Source organism: Octopus sinensis, linkage group LG25, assembly GCF_006345805.1.
Source record: "Octopus sinensis linkage group LG25, ASM634580v1, whole genome shotgun sequence".
Classification (NCBI taxonomy): Eukaryota; Metazoa; Mollusca; class Cephalopoda; order Octopoda; family Octopodidae; genus Octopus; species Octopus sinensis.
In genome coordinates this window covers 7134291-7156449 of record NC_043021.1, presented here as the reverse complement: position 1 = coordinate 7156449, position 22159 = coordinate 7134291, and the positions used below count along the sequence as shown (strand labels likewise).

At 38.2% G+C, this 22159-nt stretch overlaps 1 protein-coding gene across 7 annotated transcripts in view; it reads right to left on the bottom strand.

The window, feature by feature from the left end:
- The window catches only part of LOC115224197 (striatin-3), a 253651-nt gene that overhangs the window by 76943 nt on the left and 154549 nt on the right, over nt 1-22159 (bottom strand). For all 7 annotated transcript variants that reach the window (XM_029794954.2, XM_029794955.2, XM_029794956.2 and 4 more), the window contains exon 3: nt 9717-9799. In XM_029794954.2, coding sequence (XP_029650814.1) covers nt 9717-9799 — 83 coding nt within the window. The remainder of the gene's footprint in view (nt 1-9716; nt 9800-22159) is intronic.

The window sequence follows — 22159 nt, the reverse complement described above, 5'->3', positions numbered from 1 at the left end:
CTTGCAGAAAAAAAGAGTAGGCAGGAATTCTAGACTGTGTACACAATGTAATCTATAGGTGCACACAGAAATGCAGTGGGTTCACAAGCAGGTTAACAGAAAAGCTGCACAGGGAGTAGTTAGCAGTAAAAGTATTCATCAAATTAATTCTTTCAACCCAGAGGATATGTTAGAAGGAGTTGGCAGCTTCTCTTACCCATGTGGCCTAATTAGAAGTGGAGGTGGGCTGTTGCCAAAACTTAACAACTGGAGTAAAAAGAAAATGGAGAAAGTTTAGGGAGCTGATACCTCTGCTAGCAACAATGGGATTCTCCATCTGAGTATGATACTTATGTACTAAGTGCAATATTGCATGGTAGCGATAGTGTCTGTTGGAGGTATAAGTATTAAGGCGGCGATCTGGCAGAAACGTTAGCACGCCGGGCGAAATGCATAGCCGTATTTCGTTTGCCTCTACGTTCTGAGTTCAAACTCCACCGAGGTTGACTTTGCCTTTCATCCTTTCGGGGTCGATTAAATAAGTACCAGTTACGCACTGGGGGTCGATATAATTGACTTAAACCGTTTGTCTGCGCTTGTTTGTCCTCTCTGTGTTTAGCCCCTTGTGGGTAGTAAAGAAATAGGTATTTCGTCTACCGCTACGTTCTGAGTTCAAATGCCGCCGAGGTCGACTTTGCCTTTCATCCTTTCGGGGTCGATTAAATAAGTACCAGTTACGCACTGGGGGTCGATATAATTGACTTAAACCGTTTGTCTGCGCTTGTTTGTCCTCTCTGTGTTTAGCCCCTTGTGGGTAGTAAAGAAATAGGTATAGTATTAGTGTGTTGAAATGTTGGAGCACAAATGAACTGGTAAGAGGAATTAAATGTAGTGTGCATGGGTGGACATGGGTGGAAAGTGACCTGCTACAGAAATATGATGCAGATCAAGGATGGTAGCTGAATAAAGAAGTGCCAAATGATTGAAGAAATCCAAGCAGAAGGAAGCTTCAGAAAAGGAAGATGAAGGAAAATAGGGGTGAGAAGTGGTGGAAGTTGACCTCAGACTGCTGAGCCTTATGGGGGAGATGAAGAAGAACTGCAACGAATACAGAAACGCTGTGCTGGAGAAGACCTCTCCAAACCATGTAGGCACAGAAAAAGAGACATAAAATTACACACACACACACATACATACACACATACATGTGTAATGATTTTAATGATTTCTTTGGAATGTGTGCACTCCCTTAGAGCACTATTTCAATGTTTACATATAGGTTTGCCAGGAAATACATTGACTTATTATTTTATTAAAAATCCATATTAAAATATATTAGAAATCATTTTTATTGTTCTTTTACTACTACTACTAATTATTATTATTATTATTATTATTATTATTATTATTATTGTATTTTACTTCTCAGAGCTCTTGATCTTACTCACTCCAGTTAATTCTGTGAGAGTGGACAGCAGTTAGTTGTCAATGGCCTCACAGGGTTTCTCAGGGTCTCTTCCCATGAATTATAAGATGAATATTATTATTATTGAAGACAGAGAGCTAGCAGAATCGTTAGCATGCCAAGCAAAATACATAACGAAATTTCATCTGCCTCTACATTCTGAGTTCAAGTTCTGCCAAGGTTGACTTTGCTCTTCATCCCCTTGGGGGGGGGGGGGGTCGATAAATTAAATACCAGTTACACACTGGGGTCAATGTAATCAACTTAATCCCTTCCCCCAAATTTGAGGCCATGTTCTTCATGTAGAAATTATTATTATTATTATGAGTAGGAGGAGGGGGGAAGAGGTGGTGGTGGGGAGGAGGAGGAGGAAGAGGTATTATCCTCAGTAATAGTATGAGGGGTGGAGGAGGAGGTGGTGGAGAAGGAAGAGGAGGTGGAGGAGGAGAGAGTTTGTTCTCATGGCTAAAAGTTTCCCACCTTAGGTTTACTATTTATGCCCTCGTTTGCCAACAAATTATTACCGTGGTGTTGTTGGTCCTAAAGATGTGGTGTATCTTAAGTGGTAGAAGACTATGTATGTAAACCTAAGCACATACACAAATACATATGGACACTTACACAAGTGTGTGCAAGTGTTCATACATACTTACATATTTGTTTGTGTGGGGGGATGGGTGCAGGTATATGTGTGTGTGTGTGTGTGTGTGTGCATCCTAATTTTAAAATACATACACTATGCCTTTATGCTTCATATATTTCTTTACCACCCACAAGGGGCTAAACGCAGAGGGGACAAACAAGGACAGACAAACGGATTAAGTCGATTACATCGACGCCAGTGCGAAACTAGTACCTTATTTATCGACCCCCGAAAAGGATGAAAGGCAAAGTCGACCTCGGCGGAATTTGAACTCAGAACGTAACAACAGACATGGAGAAGGCTGGTGACAAAAAGGACACCAAGCCATAAAATGCTACCTCAGAAAACTTGGTCAATACATCCATGCAAGTATGGAATAGCTGATGTGGTGATGATTACACACAAGCACACACACACACACCATGAATAAGAGAGAGAGAGAGACTAAGAAATAGATAGACAAATAAATAAAAATGCATTCGATTGGTTGTTTCCAAAATGAGTTTGGATGTGAATCAATAAGTGAGTTATTACCTCAGTGCCATAGCAAAGATTGTAGAAAACACACACACACACTTACAATACAATGCAACACAACCAACAGTATTAATATGTAGTCAAAGAATGAAGTGGAGATAAAAGTTGTAAGAGAGGGGAGGGATATACAGGAAGAGAGAGAATAAAGAAAAGGGCGATGGAGAGAAAGAAATGAAGAGAAACAGAGAGAGATGTAGGGAAAGAGATGAGATGAGATTATAGAAGATGGATGATGGGAGACATTAAGAAGGGAAGGGAGGAGAGGAAGGAGAAAGGACAGAGACGGAAAAGAGTAAGAGAACAGAGGAGAGGTGAAAACTAAACACACACACACACACACACACTGCATATATGTGTATACATAGAGAGATATAGAGAGGGGGAGGATAGATAGATAGATAGATAGATAGATAGATAGATAGATAGATAGATAGATAGATAGACAGATAGATAGATAGACAGATAGATAGATAGACAGATAGATAGATAGACAGATAGATAGATAGACAGATAGGTAGATAGAAAGATAGATAGATAGATAGATAGACAGATAGATAGATAGACAGATAGATAGACAGACAGACAGACAGAGATGAGAGAGTACAATTACTATTATACTGTGTTACTACTGTTGCTGCTACCGCCACTGCTACCACTACCGTTGCTGCTATCATTACTACTACAACTGCTACTACAGTGGCTGCTCTTATGACTGCTGCCACAACAGTTGTTACTACTATCACCATCACCAATACTATCGTTCTTACTATCATTACTCCCCCTGTTGCTACTGCAGTTGCTGTTCTTAGCAAGTGTCATCAAGTGCTTAGTAAGAGCTGCACTAAAGTGCAGCATTAAATGCAGTGGTTGTCCAGGAAGAGGATCTGGGAGTCGGCTGCAAACGGTTAAAACAACAGGGTCAATAGTAATATAGTAACGTAGAGAAAGAGGGGAGCATGGTTCGTGGGGTCGGATTATGTGAGGTGGTTTATCGTGAAAGAGAGTGTCAGTATGAGAGGGTGTGGCAGGATGAGGTAGATTTTGTGTATATATATGTGGCTGTATACAATAGTAGAGATAGTGACCACAGGGAGGAGGGAAGTGAGAGAGAGAGAGAGAGAGCAGAAGGAAATAATTATAAGATGTTTGGAATAAAATTTTCTTCTTCTTTCAACTACAATGTCAATGCTTCAGGGTGTTTCGTTCCTATAGCAACCTATCACATGAAAAATACATCTAACATATCCGCATCAAACAGAAGCACACCACATCACATAGGTACATACAGGCACATTGCACACACAGCATACATATACTTACGCAGACGGACAGAGATAGATTTATTCATTCATATATATATACATACACACACATAGACACAAACACACACACAACATATGTTAGAGCTGTCTAGCAAAATCCAATGACAGTCACTCCCTTAATGAGACTTTTTGGATGAATAGTCATTTCTTGAACTCACAAGTTTTAATTGAAGGTGGGGCATGTACAAATAATATTGGTGGTGATGGTGGTGTGACAACAGTAATGGTAATATCTATGACTGCAGCATTCCTGGCACTCTTCTACTGCCTTCTGGTTGTCTTCTCCATCTCCAGCATACAGACTCAATCTCTACTCAAGAGTGGTATGGCCAGCAGCAACATCATTCAGCCCTCAGATCTGATCTACTATTTCCTGAACCCTTTAGCATTTAAACTGGCCATATCCAGTTGAAATATTCTACCCACTTTATCTTCAAACTGGCCAGATCCAGCCTCTCACACTTATCCTACAATATCATTCTAAAAATAAACAATCATGTCAATGAAATCTCAAAGCTACAAGATAAGCATAATGAATTGGAATTAAAGTGAATAAATGAGGATTACATTTGACAGAGAAAGCTGAATGCTGAAGGGTTAAAGCATTCTTCATCTGATCCTTCTTTGGTCCTACAACTTAGCATCAGCCATAGTGTAACTGGTCCTTTGCCACTCAAGAAGGACAACAAACAAGGCGGTGTCTTTATCATGTGCTCCAGTTCACACTGGGTGATCACACCTTTGATACTTTGTCAGTTGGCCCTTTGCAAGCATTTCAATGTGAGCCATCCAATGATACCAGTTAATCTTTAAAGTGTGCAGGAGGCAGCCCATGTGGAAGCACTCTAAAGGTCTAATGTAACAGATGTAGGTTACCCAAGCTTCACAGCTATAGAGGAGGGTGGTGACACATACTGACCGTATGTGACAGAGTAGAGTGAGAAATGAAATCTCTTATCCTGAAAGACTCTGCACCTAAGTCTTCCAAGGGTGGGATGAAGCTTGTTTGATGTGACTCTGGTTGTCATCATCCTCAGAGACAATGCTCTTTAGAGATTTGATCATCCCCAACAATGAGGGCAGGTTGAATGAATGAGACACCGGTGTTCCATTGGCACCCTACTTCTGTCTCAGTGATTGACAGTCAACTCCACCTAGCTGTACACACTTGCCATTACAGCAAGCATAATTTGAAGATCCTCTTAAGTGAGGATCACATGAGCACAGTTATTTGCATACTGCATCTCCAAGACCTGTTCTCTACAGAGTTTGGTGGTTCTGTGGAGCTTCTTGATGTTAAATAAATTGCCATCCAGTCTGCAGTCACAAGGGTCATACCAACATACTCGTGCAAAACACACAGTACTCCAGATATACAATACAGACACAATGTATGTTCTCATCATTGCAAAATGTGATTCAGTTGTAAAATGAAATTATCAATTAAATACAAAACTGAGATCAATATAAACTTCTAATTAACAGTTAAATAGTACCCCCACTACAATGAGAACAATATAAAATACAGGCTTCCTTCAAGTTACAGAAGTGCTACATTCCTGAAAGTTTTGCTATAATATGGAATTCCATAATGCAAAATCTATTTTTTCTTTTGACCTCCATGTTACAAAATCAAAGAGAAAACTCATTTCACATTACAGAGCTCCCTGTTAACACAAGACTTTTACTTCTAAAATGTGGGATATTCCTGTACTAATTAGTAGTTAACTGGTTCTTCCACTACGTTGAGATCTACATAAACTACTAATAAATTAATTGGTATCTCCACTACCAATAATGACTAATTGAATAATAGTTAAGCGTTTCTTCCACTATGCTGAGATCAATAGAAGGTGCTGATTAACTAATTGGTAGTTAACTGATAGCTCAAATATGTTGAGATCAATATAAGTTACTACTTAAATACTAGTTAGTAGTTAACTAGTAGCTCAAATATGTTGACTACAGGTACACATTTCCAGTGCAAATAACACACTTCAATCTACTAAGTTCTGTTGTAAATGAATGGTGAATAGATTGAGCTGTAAGCTAGAAATAGAAGCCAAATCTTCAATAAATCAGAATTAGAAGTCTCAAAAAAGGGAAATACATAATTGGCATAATTGGAATACCTTTGATCGTAGGTATGATAACTCAGGCCTGACATGGGGCTTAACAACAAAGTTCACAGCTTCACTGCATAATCATCATCAAAGTCTTGAAACCCCATTTACTGTTACAATGGTGGGTTGAACAGATCTGCTTCACAGCCACTCATCAGAGATCAAACCCCTTAGGAACTGACTTCACCACATACTCCCTTTATGCAACATCTGGTGAGAATGATGGGCCACAGTGATGAGCTGGTGACTAACCAAGATGACTACTTTCTGCCGCTAGACAGCTACCCAAGGAGAAAATTCATGTGGGATCACTTGATTTGTAAAAATATAACAACCAAATCCCCCCCAAGTCACATGCTAAGGTCTTCAAAAGGAATAATATACAATAGGCAAGGGTGTAGCTTTGTGGTAAGAAGCTTGCTTCCCAACCACATGGTTCCAGGTTCAGTCCCACTGTGTGGCACCTTGGGCAAGTGTCTTCTACTATAGCCTTGGTCCAACCAAAGCCTTGTGAGAGGATTTGGTAGACAGAAACTGAAAGCAGCCCATCATATATGTATTTATATATTTATGTGTGTGTTCATCCTCACCACTATCACTTGACAACCAATGTTGGTATGTTTATGTCCCCATAACTTAACAGTTCGGCATAAGAGTCCGATAGAATAAACACCAGGCTTGCAAAGAATAAGTCCAGGGGTCGATAATTCAACTAAAAGGCAGTGCTCCAGCATGGCCACAGTAATTGATGATATAGTTCAAGATAAACTATGTATGAACAAAAAAAAAAAGAAAAGCAGGCTGGTCATAGATGAAATGCCTTCAATCAGATTTGCTTGATCAAGACAAATCCAATGAAAAAATTTAAAAAATGCCATGTACTATCTGTAGAATGTTTTTACTTAAATGCCAGTATATGGCATTCCCCCACCAGCATCACTCATCATTCAATAAATTTCTCAGTAATATACCATTATAGTCATAGTGTTGTTTAGCTCTAAGTCAATTCTCATCAAGCAATCTAATGATCAAAGACATTCCAGCAATGACCATCCCATTCTTCAGACAATGTGTCTAGGTCAACATTATCTAAATATGTCTTTTTCTTTTTTTAGAAAGTAGGGTGTGATTTGAGGAAGATTAGTCTGCTATTTCTAGTAGGTGTGTTTGTTGGTTTGGTGCCTCTCTTGCACACATCAACCATTGGCTTCAGAAGTCCAGCAGTTCTCCCTCAGTTTCGTCCTGCTCTTGCCTGTCATTCATATCTACATGTTCACTGCTCCAATCAGATGTCATATAAGGTGCTAGATAATAAACAACACAAGTTAAAAATCCCAAAACTGCTGCAAGAATTTTTTTACCACTGTGCATGCTTTGACACTGAATTCTAGTTTACCAAACTCAGTATTATTATTATTGCTATTGTCATTATTGTCGCTTAGCCCAGATCAACCTTGATTCAGCAGACATCTAATGGAAAGACACTCCAGTCATGACCATTCCATCTTTGTAGTTTATAGGGATATTATCATCATCGTCATTTTAATGTCCACTTTTCCATGCTTGCATGGGTTAGATGGAATTTACTAAGGCAGATTTTCTACAACAAGATGCCCTTCATTTCATCAGCCTTCACCCGTTTCCAAGCAAAATAATATTTCACAATGAACAGATGTGTTTTTGCAGAATACTAGAAAACTATGGACATTGCTTGTAAGAGAGTAACACTCATTTACATGCACCATGTCATGGCAAAACAAGGTTATGCACATATGCACATGCATGCACACACACAACACACACAACAAGCATTTTTCAGTTTTCATCTACCAAGTCCATTCACAAGAGCTCAAAATCTCTCGTGGAAGCGTCATCCAACCAAAATGCAAATATATGGGAAACTACCACCTGTGTCATCTCTTGTGAAATGTAGGAGAGTCCAGTTTGCTGGACATTGTTGTAGAGCTGAAAACGAAGCAATTTCTCCTCTTCTCCTCTGGAAGCCATCTACTCGCAATACCAGAGGGCGCACACTCTCCTACCCTGATGTAATCTCCAGGGATACAGGCATCCAGCAACAGGACCTCCGTAATGCTATGATGGACCGTGAAGTCTGGCGTAGCATGGTAAATTCCATTGTCTCGACCACGGTCGAACAATGATGATGAATGATGGGGCTATAGTAAAAGACAGTTACCACGGTGCCACACATTAGGACAAACTTGAAACTATGTGGTTAGGAAGCAAACTTCTTAACTACACAACCACGTCTGCAACTTATCTTGGACTGTATTATCCGATGTGTCCCTCTTCTCTTAAAACAGTAGGGAATGATGTAAGAGATTTCCATTGTTGATACCAAATGCCAAACAAAGAGTTGAATGACCATGTATATTACTGGTGATCATTTTCCCATTGCAGGAATGGAAGACCAAGAGGATCATAAAGCACTTGATAACATTACCTAGTTTGTTATCCATTGCTACCCGGCACCGCTCCGAGTTAAATAGGAGACGAGGACAGTAAAGTAGACATTAACCAAAAATATATGCGGGGGAAGGTAGGAAGATAGGGGAAAGAGAGAGCTGAAATAGGAAATCAAAGAATATTTTCAGAAATGAAGGCTAATTCAAAAGAACAGCAGTGAATGAGGGAGGTGGTGATGTGCGGGTACTGAGAAATACTGAACAAATAATAGATTTGTGTGTGTGTGTGTGTGTGTGTGTGTGTGTGTGTGTGGTTATTTAATGTTGCTGCTAGTTTAATGTATGTATAATGTTTGTGGGTGTACACACATATTTACATTCATACTCATAGATACATGTGTGTGTGTGTGTGTGTGTGTACATACACACACATATATATATATATATATATATATATACATGCACACACACATGCATGTACATGCATACACGCACACAAAGGTACATACAATATACACAACAAGCAAATACACACACATATACACAAGCATGCATCCCCCCCAACACACACACACACACACATCAACAACAATAACACCACCACCACCAACAACAACAACATAAATCAGAATTACAATCCTGAAATGTCAGTTGATGACAAAGCAGAGAGACTGGCACTTTGAAGTGAGTGGTGTGAGTGAAGATTGAAACCCAGCTGCTATTGCTCACCACCGCCCAACTCCAACTCTTCAACTTCAAAGGACAATTCCATAACTCAGTGCATTTTTAGTCTGATGCTCCATCATCAAAATGGAATGAAGTGGAAATGGAATGCTGTGGACTCTTGTCGGGTTCCAACTGTTGACTCATTCTCAGAGGTATTTCACTATTTCTTTTGTTTGTCATCGCCGATGTTTAATCCCAAGTCAAGTCAACTCTGAACTCGCCATTCCAGTCATGACCATCCTGTCAACAATTTTTAATATCCACTTTCCATGCTGGCATAGATTTAAGGAAGATCTGATTGCTATTTCTAGAAAGATAAGTGACTATATACACTGGCTTTCTCATTAGCTCCTCCCCTCTGAGTCAAATGCCTCGATGAAAACACCTAATAACAGAATAGGTAATTGTGGGACAAAACATGCAGTGACCAACACTACATGAGACAAACAACACAACGGACAGAGACACAGACAGTCAACAATCAAAGTAACTTACCTTCATTTTTCTTATCAAATGCTGGTGGTTTTAGTTCATCTTGGTTGAGATCAGTTCCATACTTTAATTTATGGTATTTGGCCCTGTCATTAGAGAAAAAAAAATTACATGTAATTTAGAAAAAAAGCTCACTTCCAAAAGGAGTCAATCCACCCTAAACATTTAAACTTCCAACACCATCATCACTGATAACTATTTCTAATATAGGCACAAGAGCTGAAATTTAGAAGGGAAGGTTAGTTTATTAAATCAGCCCCAGTACTTCACTGGTACTTTATTTTATTCTGAAGGATGAAAGGCAAACCTAAATTCAGCAGAACTGAAGTCTGAATTGAAAAAGCCAAAATAAATACCATGCAGCAGTCCAATGTGCAAACAATTCTAATCCCCCCCCCCCCATGATATAATTTACATTATTTGCTTCTTGTAACAACATCATCATCATTTAGCGTCCGCTTTCCATGCTAGCATGGGTTGGACGGTTCAACTGGAGTCTGTGAAGCCAGAAGGCTGCATCAGGCCCAGTCTGATCTGGCAGTGTTTCTATGGCTGGATGCCCTTCCTAACACCAACCACTCCGTGAGTGTAACAACGTAAGAAATATTTACTGAAAGGGATTTGGCACCTATTTCTAGCATATCAAGTCCTCATATAGACTCTTATGAACCAGACCTATGATTTAAAAAAAAAACATTCCAACCATCTTATCTTCCTTTTCCTCTAAGTCTACATTATATGTGTTCTTTTCTAAGACAATAAGGTACGATTTGAGTAAGATTTGGCCGCTATTTCTAACAAGCCAAGCAACCATGCACTTTCTTTCAAATTAATTCAACTGCTGCATTATTATATTCATGTAGCTAATGTACATGTTTGAAAGACAGATACCCATGATGCAGAAACAGAGAATACTCCATTCTCCAATCTCAATGAGTTGTGAAATTAAAACAAATTAATTAGTTAACCCTTAACTGATTAACAAATACCAATAAATGTATTGGCTATTTTTGAAAGTAACTGAAATGGACAGACGGTCCATTCTCTTGAGAAATTTGGCTACAAAAAGCCTTTCATGTTTCACAGATCTGATTATGCATAATTAAGTACTGAAATTAGAACCAACTCCACCACTATCGCCACCATCTCTAGCACTGCCATTATCATAATCATAATGAGTATCTGGGATATAAATGCAAAAATGACAGCAGTGGCCTTAATATATATATTTTATTTGTTTCAGTCATTTGACAACAACCATGCTAAGGTACCCCACTTGAAGTGTTTTAGTCAAACAAATCACTCTCAGGACTTATTTTTGTAAAGCCGGGTACTTATTCTATCAGTCTCTTTTGCTGAATCACGAAGTTACAGGGAAATAAGCACACCAACACCAGTTGTCAAGCAGTGGTGGGAAACAAAACACAGACACTCTTAGATATGTACACACACACATATATATATATATGACAGGCTTCCAGTCCCACTTGAGCAAGTGTCTTCTACTATTGCCTCGGGCCAACCAAAGCCTTGTGAGTGGATTTGGTAGACAGAAACTGGAAGAAGCCTGTCATGTGTGCATGCGTGTGTGTGTGGTGGAAACTTTTGTGAACAACGAGTGAGAGTTCAGTAAAATAAAGCATTAATCATGTTCTATGGACTCAAATGTGTCTCTTGAGGCCTGCTGGTGGTGCCTTGCAAACCTTTTGGCAAAGAAACAAACTGAAGACTCAGTTTGCTCGAATGCTTGTGGATCATTTACTGTGTTTTCTTGAGTGGATGGTAAGGCCTGCTTTGCTTCATGCCACAAAACCACAATGTCAGGTAAGGTTTCCATTTAGAGGAGTAGCATTTTGCCAGTGTGCCTTCTTGCTTGCACGAAGATGGTCCCAAAGTTGGAGCTGACTTTGCTCAAATATTTGAACTGAGGGGAAGCAGGATTGTTGTCAGGTCCTGCATTCTGATGCTTTGTTTTCCCAGTAAGAAAAGGGAATGTTGCATCACTTCAGATTGTCTTTTAGTTTGTCTCTGAAGTGCAAGAGTGGCCTTCCAACTGACCTTCCTGTTGGGAATCGGCCAAAGAGAAGTTGCTTTGGAATTCTGATATTACTAAACGTGAGAGATGACCTGACCATCTAAGCTATATTTTGATGAGGATGGTTTCAGTACTTGATATGTTGCATTTTGTTAGTAACTTATTGTTACAATTATGGTCACTTAGTTTTATGTTGGGGATAGTATGCAAGCATTGCATATGAAAAGCATCAGGTTGGCTGATGTACTTTCAGTACAGAGTCCAAGATTCAGCACCATAAAATTCTTTTATTTGTTTCAGTCATTTGACAACATCCATGCTTCAGTCACCAACCTTCAGTCAAACAAATCAACCCCAAGACTCATTCTTTGTAGCTTAGTATTTATTTTATCAGTCTCTTTTGCCAAACCACTAAGTTATGGGGATGTAAACACACCAACATCGGTGTCAAGCAATGGTGGCGGGGGGGACAAACACATACACACACACACATACATACATACATACATATATATTGAATGTTGTTTATTCAATCCCATCAGCACAAATTCAACAGTCAAAGCATTCTAGCCATGACCATCCCATATTTCATTAAGACTATATTATCCAATATATCCTTCTTTTTAAGATAAGTTTTGATTATCATTTTCAGCAGGTTGAACAACTACATACAGGCTCCTTGAATGGCTCATGGATCATATACACGTTATTCTTTAACTCCAGGTCAGCCTTGATCAAGTGGACCTATGATTAAAGGTTATTCAAGTCTTGACCATCACATTGTCTTTGTATATCAGAGAGACAATGAGTCATTTTAAAAATAAAATGTGCAATTTGAGGGAAGTTTGGCTGCTATATTGAACAAGTTAAGCGATGCCAAAATGGCACTCTCATTAACTCCTGGATCATAACTTTTCCTCAACAGAGCTAATATAAACATTATTTCATTTCAAGAATTAATCAATCGTAGATAAATATATATTTTAATTGCTAATCTTTATAAATGGTTACATGCTATATATAACACAGTGCAGGGTTTCTTATGTTCTATGTTCCAAAATCAAGAACTTTCAGCTTTCTTCTTTTGTATCGAGACGAAATATGAGGGATCAAATAGTCACTCAGACATTGCTTATAGAAACTTGTTATTCTATCTATGCATCCATTATCTGATGCTAGTGGTAGGTGACGGTGGTAGGGGAGAAAGACAACAGAAGTGTATCCATATCAGACTTTAAGAACTGCTATTCTTGGATGCTGCTGTTGTTTAACACTGATTCCAATGTTTGGTCATTGATTAATGTGATGTCAACGAAACTCCAAAAATAATGTAATAATGATGATGATGATAATAATAATAATAAAGAAGACAGGTCAGGGTTTAACCCCTAAATGAGCCAATCAAATTGCAGATGGCAGGAATTTTGATTTCTCAAGGTGACCTTGGCTTTGATAAATAAGAAAATAAATAAACAAAAATTTTTTTTTCAAATAATAATAATGAACAGTTGGCAATGAAATATAAATTAGTCCTTTTGTAATTACAAAGAGAAACGAAGAGCAATGGTGATGATGATGATGATTAAGACAGGGCATGGGGAAAATAATTGCAGCAAAAGAAAAAGAAAAAATTATCCACCCTTTGCCACTCATTACACACACACACACACACACACACACACACACACACACACACACATCTAAAGATCTAGACTGGAAATATCCAGTGCCAAGAAACAGCTGGATTTAACACAGTTTCAGCTGATATGCTAATAGAATTTGGCCAAAAGAATTCTTTGTATATGATAGTTAATAGTTGAAGGGCAGATTTACTTTGCTAATTGAAACCATTTACATCAATGCTTCTCTCTCTTTCTCTCTCTCATCCAAATAATAATACAAATAGCTTTGTATTGATGAAAATCTATCTTACAAAGGTGCTGTGAACAAAGATTTGCTCACATCAAAGTTACATCCAAGTCTTTTTCATTTTTTTAATTGGAGTCGATGCTTTCATCTTCCAAAATAATTGTTTAAGAATGCATTGGCAATCCCAATGGAAGCACTCCATCGGTTACGACGATGAGGGTTCCGGTTGATCCGACCAATGGAACAGCCTGCTCGTGAAATTAATGTGTAAGTGGCTGAGCACTCCACAGACATGTGTACCCTCAACGTAGTTCTCGGGGATATTCAGCGTGACACAGAGAGTGACATGGCCGGCCCTTTGAAATACAGGTACAACAGAAACAGGAAGAAAGAGTGAGAGAAAGTTGTGGTGAAAGAGTACAGCAGGGATCACCACCATCCCCTGCTGGAGCCTCGTGGAGCTTTAGGTGTTTTCGCTCAATAAACACTCACAACGCCCGGTCTGGGAATCGAAACCGCGATCCTACGACCGCGAGTCCGCTGCCCTAACCACTGGGCCATTGCGCCTCCACGGCAATCCCAATACTGGTAAGTACATAAACTAGCAAACTGGCAGAGTTGTTAGCATACTAGGCAAAATGCTTAACAGCATTTCGTTCGTCCGTCTTCACATTCTGAGTTCAAATTCCACCGAAGTCAACTTTGCCTTTCATCCTTTCAGGGTTGATAAAATAAGTAGCAGTTGAACACTGGGGTCAATGTAATTGACTTATCCCCTCTCCTGGAATTGCTGGCCTTGCACCAATATTTGAAGAACATGACTTGGATTATAAAAGTAATTAGTTCCACGAATATTAAAACCCAACACCCACTACACTCGCGGAGTGGTTGGCGTTAGGAAGGGCATCCAGCTGTAGAAACACTGCCAGACTAGACTGGAGCCTGGGGCAGTCCCGAGCTCCCCAGACCCCGGTCGAAACCGTCCAACCCGTGCTAGCGCGGAAAACGGACGTTAAACGATGATGATGATGATGATGATGACAGCCAATGAAAGAGCTTCTATACGATAATACCACTCCTAGAAAAAACAGCTATGTATATCTCTTAATAACTAGTATGGTTTGTTTATATCACCATAACTTAGCAGTTTGGCAAAAGAGACCAATAGAATAAGTATCAGACTTTAAAATAAGTACTGGAGCTGATTCAGTTAAATGTATCCTTCACTGCTCCAGCATGGTCAGAGTTCGATGTATGAATTAAGTACATACATAATCATCAGCATCAAATAAATTAATTCTGCATGCTTTCATATGCCCAAGTGTGTATAGGGTGGGGCAGCACCATTACTACAAATTGTTCCTTCTGGGGTATGGCTGTGTGGTAAGAAGTTTGCTTCCCAACCACATGGTTCCAGGTTCAGTGCCACTGCATGGCACATTGGGCAAGTATCTTCTATTATAGCCTCAGGCCAGCCAAAGCCTTGAGTGGATTTAACCCTTTAGTGTTCGCATCATTCTGCCAAAATTAATGCTTTTTTATCCACATTGTTTTGAACTAATCATATCTTATCTTGTAGCTATGAAATTTTGATGAGGTAGCTGTAAATTTTTAAAACGATATTGTAGGGTTTGTCTGAGAGACCAGATCTGGCTAGTTTGAACATAAAACAGGCAGAATACTTTTGGCCGGATATGGCCGGTTTAAATGCTAAAGGGTTAATAGGTGGAAATTGAAAGAAGTCCATAGTGTGTGTGTGTGTGTTGCCCCCACCACTACTTGATAACCAATGTTGGTGTGTTTACGTCCAAGTAACTTGGCAGTTCAGTAAAAGAGGCCAATAGAATAAGCAGCAGGCTTTAAGAAATGGGTATGGGAGTCAATCCATTTGATTAAAATTCTTCCAAGTGGTGCTCCAGCATGGCCACAGTCTAATAACTGAAACAAATAAAAGAATAGGGAAGAGGGCAAGGTACTTTGTAGTCTATATAACACCAAACCAACATACCTGTAGGCAGTGCTGGACTAGCAGCAGCCACAGCAAAAGGACCACAAGAGTAATCAACCCTTTCGTTACCAACCTGGCCGAAACCGCCTCTGGCTCTGAGTAACAAATATCTTGTTTTCATAAGTTTTGAATTAAAATCTTCCACCAAACCTTAGTCACAATTTATGTTCCTAACACTAGCTTTATGATAACTAAGTTATTTCACTAAATTCTTTGTTATATTTAAAATTAATTGAAAGAAACACAGAACATCTCAAAATAAATACAGTAACGAAAGGGTTAAAAAAACTGGCTACTATGTCCAGTTGAAGGAGGAAATATCAAGGAGAGGTGGTAAAATACACACCACCACTACTACCCTCCACTCGACTTCCCCTTCCTTACCCACTCCTTATTCATCTACTCCTTGCCACCGCCACTATCACAACCACACTAAAACAAATTTTCAAATGCTGCACAGATTTGGCAGAGAAATCAAAACAACAAGTTGTTTACATAACATTTAGTGAGTCAGTATTTTCACTGATTTGTGTCTTGCGTTAGTTCTATTTAGAGCAAGGTTTCAAATTCACAAACATCACTTCATATTCATCACGTAACCATGGCAAGAGGCTTTTCGAACAACTTTAGAGCCAAAGGACAGACTGAAGAGTAAATGAAAAATCCCATCCCTTCAATGGACAGAAACTACACAGACACATCAGCCATGAGGCACATACATATACAGAAAAGACACCAACTATCAGGTAGGTGTATGCACCGAGTTAGCAGAAACGTTAGCATGCCGGGCGAAATGCTTAGCGGTATTTCGTCGTTTATGCCATTATGTTCTGAGTTCAAATTCCGCCGAGGTCGACTTTGCCTTTCATCCTTTCGGGGTCGATAAATTAAGTACCAGTTATGCACTGGGGTCGATGTAATCGACTTACTACCTATGTCTGTCCTTGTTTGTCCCCCTCTGTGTTTAACCCCTTGTGGGTAATAAAGAAATAGGTGTATGCACACACACACACACACACACACACACACGCATGCACAAACACACACACATGCATGCACAAACACACACACACATGCATGCACACACACACAAGCTCTCTCTCTCTCTCTCTCTCCAGAGCTACACCAATCATGCAAGGTTAAAAGTTCAATCAGCATTTATTATTGCTTCATCAGTGATCAGGTTAGTCATTTCCGCCCACAGAATAATAGCCTATGGCTATTTATAGTGCACACAGCCAACTCAGAATTAAGCTGGACTGCCTAATTTGCATAACAGTGCAAGCATTGGCAATGTGATTGGATGAAATAATAACAACATGACACAAAGACGAAAATAAGTAGAAATGTATGTTTTTAGTTACACTGGTTATTCCAATCACAGTACTGAAGACACCAGTTTATTTCAGATTATAAGATATTCTACAGTTTTGCAACCATTATTCCATGTTACACTGTACGGCATGATGGTTTATTTGTGAGAGCAGTGGATTTTACAGCGAGATAGATGGGTGCCACTTCTTAGTGCTGACCAATGAACTGTGAAACTGAGAAAGGGACCTGATTTTACAGCTAGATGGATAGATGTCCCTTCCCAGTGCTGACCACTGTAATGAACTTGATTAGATGGATGGATGCCCCTTCTTAAGTGCTGACAATTGAACTGTAAAGGGAAGAAAAAAACCTGGTTTTGATAAGACAAACTACACTTTATCCTTCCATTCTAGGATGGATACAATCAAATATTCTAAGGATGAATTAATTGATTGTGTCCTCCACTTGCACATAAACTGTGTCATTTCTTGAAATGTGATCAATACTAAATTCAAGAATAAATATTATCATAATAATAGGCTCAAGTATGGTTGTATGGTAAGAAGCTTGCTTCCCAACTACATGGTTCTTGGTTCAGTCCTACTGTAATGCATCTTGGATAGGTGTTTTCTTACTATAGCCTCGGGCTGAACAAAACCATATGAATGGATTTGGCAATGGAAACTGAAAGAAGCCTGTCAGATATATATATATATATATATATATATATATATATATATATATATATATATATATATATAATTGAAAAAATTGAAGTCAATAAGAAGGGGTACGGCTGGACATTTTTATTTTTTCAATTACCTATTCACACACAACAGATACCCAAGCGCAAACCTGGAAGTACATATAACACTACTGCTACTGGATACCACAAGGTGAAATCTGAAGGTGGACAAGCTTTATACTGTACTCTACTATGTTCTTAACAGAATATAAAATAACTATATGTATGTATGTATGTATGTATCGATTACAGGTAAGTTCACCACCATCAGTTCATCACAGGAGAGTTCACTGCCATCAATTCACCATTAGGAAAGTTCACTGCAAGGAAAGTTTGGCGAGAAAATATATCCATAGTATCTCACTATTAATAATTAAAAACTATTTTATTGAAAAAATGGTGAATTGATGATGGTGAGCTTTTCCTGCGGTGAATTGGTGATGGTGAACTTACCAGACATGATGTAAATCTGTGTGTGTGTGTGCATGTGTGTCTTTGTCTGTCCCCCACCACTGTTTGACAGCAGGTGATGATGTGTTTACACATCCCAAAACTTAGAGGTTTGACAAAAGAGACTGATAGAATAAGTACGAATCTTTAAAAAAAAATAAATGCTGGGGTCGATTTATTCAACTAAAAATTCTTCAAGGCCATGCCCCAGCATGGCCACACTTTAATGACTGAAGCAAGTAAAAGATAATAATCTAATGCTTAAAAACTTAAATGCTACATTTTAGTTTAGAGGAGGAACAGAAGAACGTATGGCATTTTTACATGTCCTTGGAGATTGGTGAGGAAAAGGGAACAGTTATCGTCAAACCAGGGACTTTGTTTCAATTCTTACAACAGATTAGACTCCACAGGGCCTAGACCATTAAACTGAACAACCAATTAAGCTTACAGTCCAAGAAAAGGTACAGTCTATTTGACAAGCTTCCAAAACAATTTCCATCTATCCAATTTTACTAATAAGTCTTGGGTCAACAACATCATTTACCCAAGAGGCTGTGTAGTGAGATTGAACTTGGAACCACATGAATGCAAAATAAATTCCTGAACAATGTGACGACACCAACCACCTGGCAGTATTTTGTAGTGTCATATTTATCAGTTGTAGTTTGCTACAAATATAAAGTACCTTAATTAATTCAGGTGAGTCATACTCAGCAAAGAGGAAACAACATTAAAGCCATTAAAAAAAGCCATTAAGATAAGATTAAAGCTTGTTACTACTTAGTTGGATAAGTAAATATAACATTTCCATTATTTTAACAAGATATGAGTGTGTGGCATACTAAAAATACTCAAAAACTATAGTAGGCTTTGAAGTTACAAAACCATTTACTACAACTACTACTACTACTACTATTGTTGTTGTTGTTATCATTATTATTATTAAGATGGTGAGCTGGCCAAGTCATTAGCATGCTGGACAAAAATGCTTAGTAGCATTTATTCTGGCTTTACCTTTTGAGTTCAAATACCACCATGGTCAACTTTGCTTTTCATGTTTTCGCAATCAATACAATGAATCCCCTTCTCCCAAAATTGCTGGCCTTGAGCCAAAATTTGAGGCCATTATGACTCTTATTATTACCATTATTATTATTATTATTATTATTATTATCATTATTACCATTATTATTATTATTACCATTATTATTATTATTATTATTACTACCATTACCATTATTATTATTATTATTATTATTATTATTACCATTATTATTATTATTATTATTATTATTACCATTATTATTATTACCATTATTATTATTATTACCATTATTATTATTACTACCATTACCATTATTATTATTACCATTATTATTATTATTATTATCATTATCATTATTATTATTACCATTATTATTATTATTACCATTATTATTATTATTATTACCATTATTATTATTATTATTATTACTACCATTACCATTATTATTACCATTATTATTATTATTATTATTATTATTACCATCATTATTATTATTATTATTACCATTATTATTATTACTACCATTATTATTATTATTATTATTAGTCACGCCGAGAGAAAAAGCAAGGGGAAACGTCATTTGATTACCTAAAGAAACCAAGCCCCCCACCACCACCACCATACACACAGTATAAATATGGAAGAAGCAAGAATCAAAATAATGATGTGCACATCTATTTTTAAAGCATTCCTGTACTCTAAATCATGAATGGTATTCGTTGCAGGATTTTATCACAGAAATAATTTCTCCTGGCAGACTTTGTGTGCAAAGGCACCCCAAACTCCAAGTGACAGCAATAGACTACAAGATGCAATGTTTCAGAGATATTTTACCTTGTCAGTGATAGACACAGATGCAGGCATGGCAGTGTGGTTAAAAAATTTGCTTCCCAACCACATGGGTTCAGGTTCAAACCCACAGTGTGACATCTTGAACAAATGTCTTCTACTATAACCTCTGGCCAACCAAAGTCTTATGAGCAGATTCAAGACAGAAACTAGAAACCTGTCATGTGTGCAAGTATGCGCATGCCTCCCCCTTTCATCATGTGACAGCAGTAAACAAGTGTCACCTTCATACAAGTAGTGTCATTCAGTTCCAAACTCTCTTCAAAACAAATACAGTTATGGATAAATATTTGCTTGCTCGAAGACAAATGAAGGTTGGCAACAGGAAGGGCATCCAGCCATAGAAAATCTGCCTCTATAAATTCCATCTGATCTATGCTAACACAAAAAAAAAAAGTGGACATCAAAATGATGATGATGCATGTATGTATATGTGCATGTTGTAGGAGTATCAGAGTGTGTGTGTGTGTGTGTGTGTGTAGTATAAGGATACAATTGACAGGATACACTATCAATTATTTCACGAGATAATGCAATAATTGTGTAATTCACTCATTAGGTTCATCAATTACACAAAACCGTTTAATGAACATTTTGAATAAAAACCGGATTAGAACATATGAATTATGAGTATATTGTGAGATGAGGGAGTTAACTTTGATAATCTGATTATCTGAGTTAATTCCCCCATTTCACAGTATATCCATAATACTTGCTTCCTTGCTTCATGCTCTAACTTGATAGGGTTGGGGGTCATCCCAGGTTAGTGGTCCCAGAGACATCACCATGTGTAGAGCTGACCAGGTACACCAGTGCTCTCCATCACTGGTGGTCCTTTGCCAGCTCCTTTGCATCCTCCAAGGTGATGTCAATCACATCTCCAATCACATCCAGCCATCAAGTGCAGGGCCACAAAGCTGCTTCCAGCCTGCAGTTGCTGTGTCGAATATCCACAATACATTATGCTCTAATTCTGTTGTAGGATGTAGTTTGTAGGTTGAGATCTCAGGTTTTCCTACCACATGACTACAAAAATTAGTTCCAGAATTTTTGCTAAGGCATCACTCCTACCATAGAGGTGTCCATGTCCTCAGTGGACTGTGCTGAGAAATTCATATATTGCTTCCAGGCTTAATCCTACAAGACAACCAGTGAGTGTTAAGGACCAGCTCTTGTAATTCTGTTAAAAGGTGAATTTCTGCCAACCAATACCCAATTAATTCTATTGTTCCAACAAGAGCCATAAGGGGGCTAACTGGCAGAGTCACTAAAGCATTCAAACAGAACATCTTGTGTCTTGTGGTATTCATTCCAGCTCTTTATATTCTGAGTTCAAATCCTACTTAGGTCAACTTTGCTTTTCATCCTTTCAAGGTCAAGAAAGTGCTAGCAAAGTACTGGAGCTGTTCCGTCAGCTCTCTCACACACACAAACACAGCTGTGAAAGGGTGGGGTCAAGAAAGAATTTTCACATCATAGCTTTTACCAATTCTTTCACCCTCCACTTAACTGTGAACACAAGCCACAAAAAGATATGGAAGGTGAGGGAGGGGGCTCTGTGCAGTCAGTCGACTAGCTAGAAATACAAGCTAAATCTCCTGTGCTACACACCCTACAATCTTAAAAAGTGAAGGTGACATGAAAAATAATGTAGTTCTGGGTGCATAATGACTTTAAACCAAGATTTAATCATGTCCTGAACCTCTTGAATTACAGGTCTGTTCAATAAGGGTAGAGCACCAACAATCCCTGTTCCAACGGCCTTTTCCAACAGTTTCTTTCCGCAGCTGCTACTGCTGCCACTACAGTTTACATCATTTACATTATTTCCAATTTCCTACATACCACAATGCTATATTATTATTATCATCATCATCATCATCATTACACACACAGCTTGGTTGTCATTTTTGTATATTTCTCCTAAGCGCCACCCACCATCCACCAGCATCCACTCATCACCAACTATGTTTTTTAATTTGTTTTCTATAATTTAATGAGATAAGAGTTTATAAAGCTTCTTTGAGAAACTAATTTCATAGGTTATAAAAAAAATGTTAAATAAAATAGAGAATAAATAAAAAAATTTTTTAAATGATTTAGAAAGAAAAAATACAAAAAGCAACAG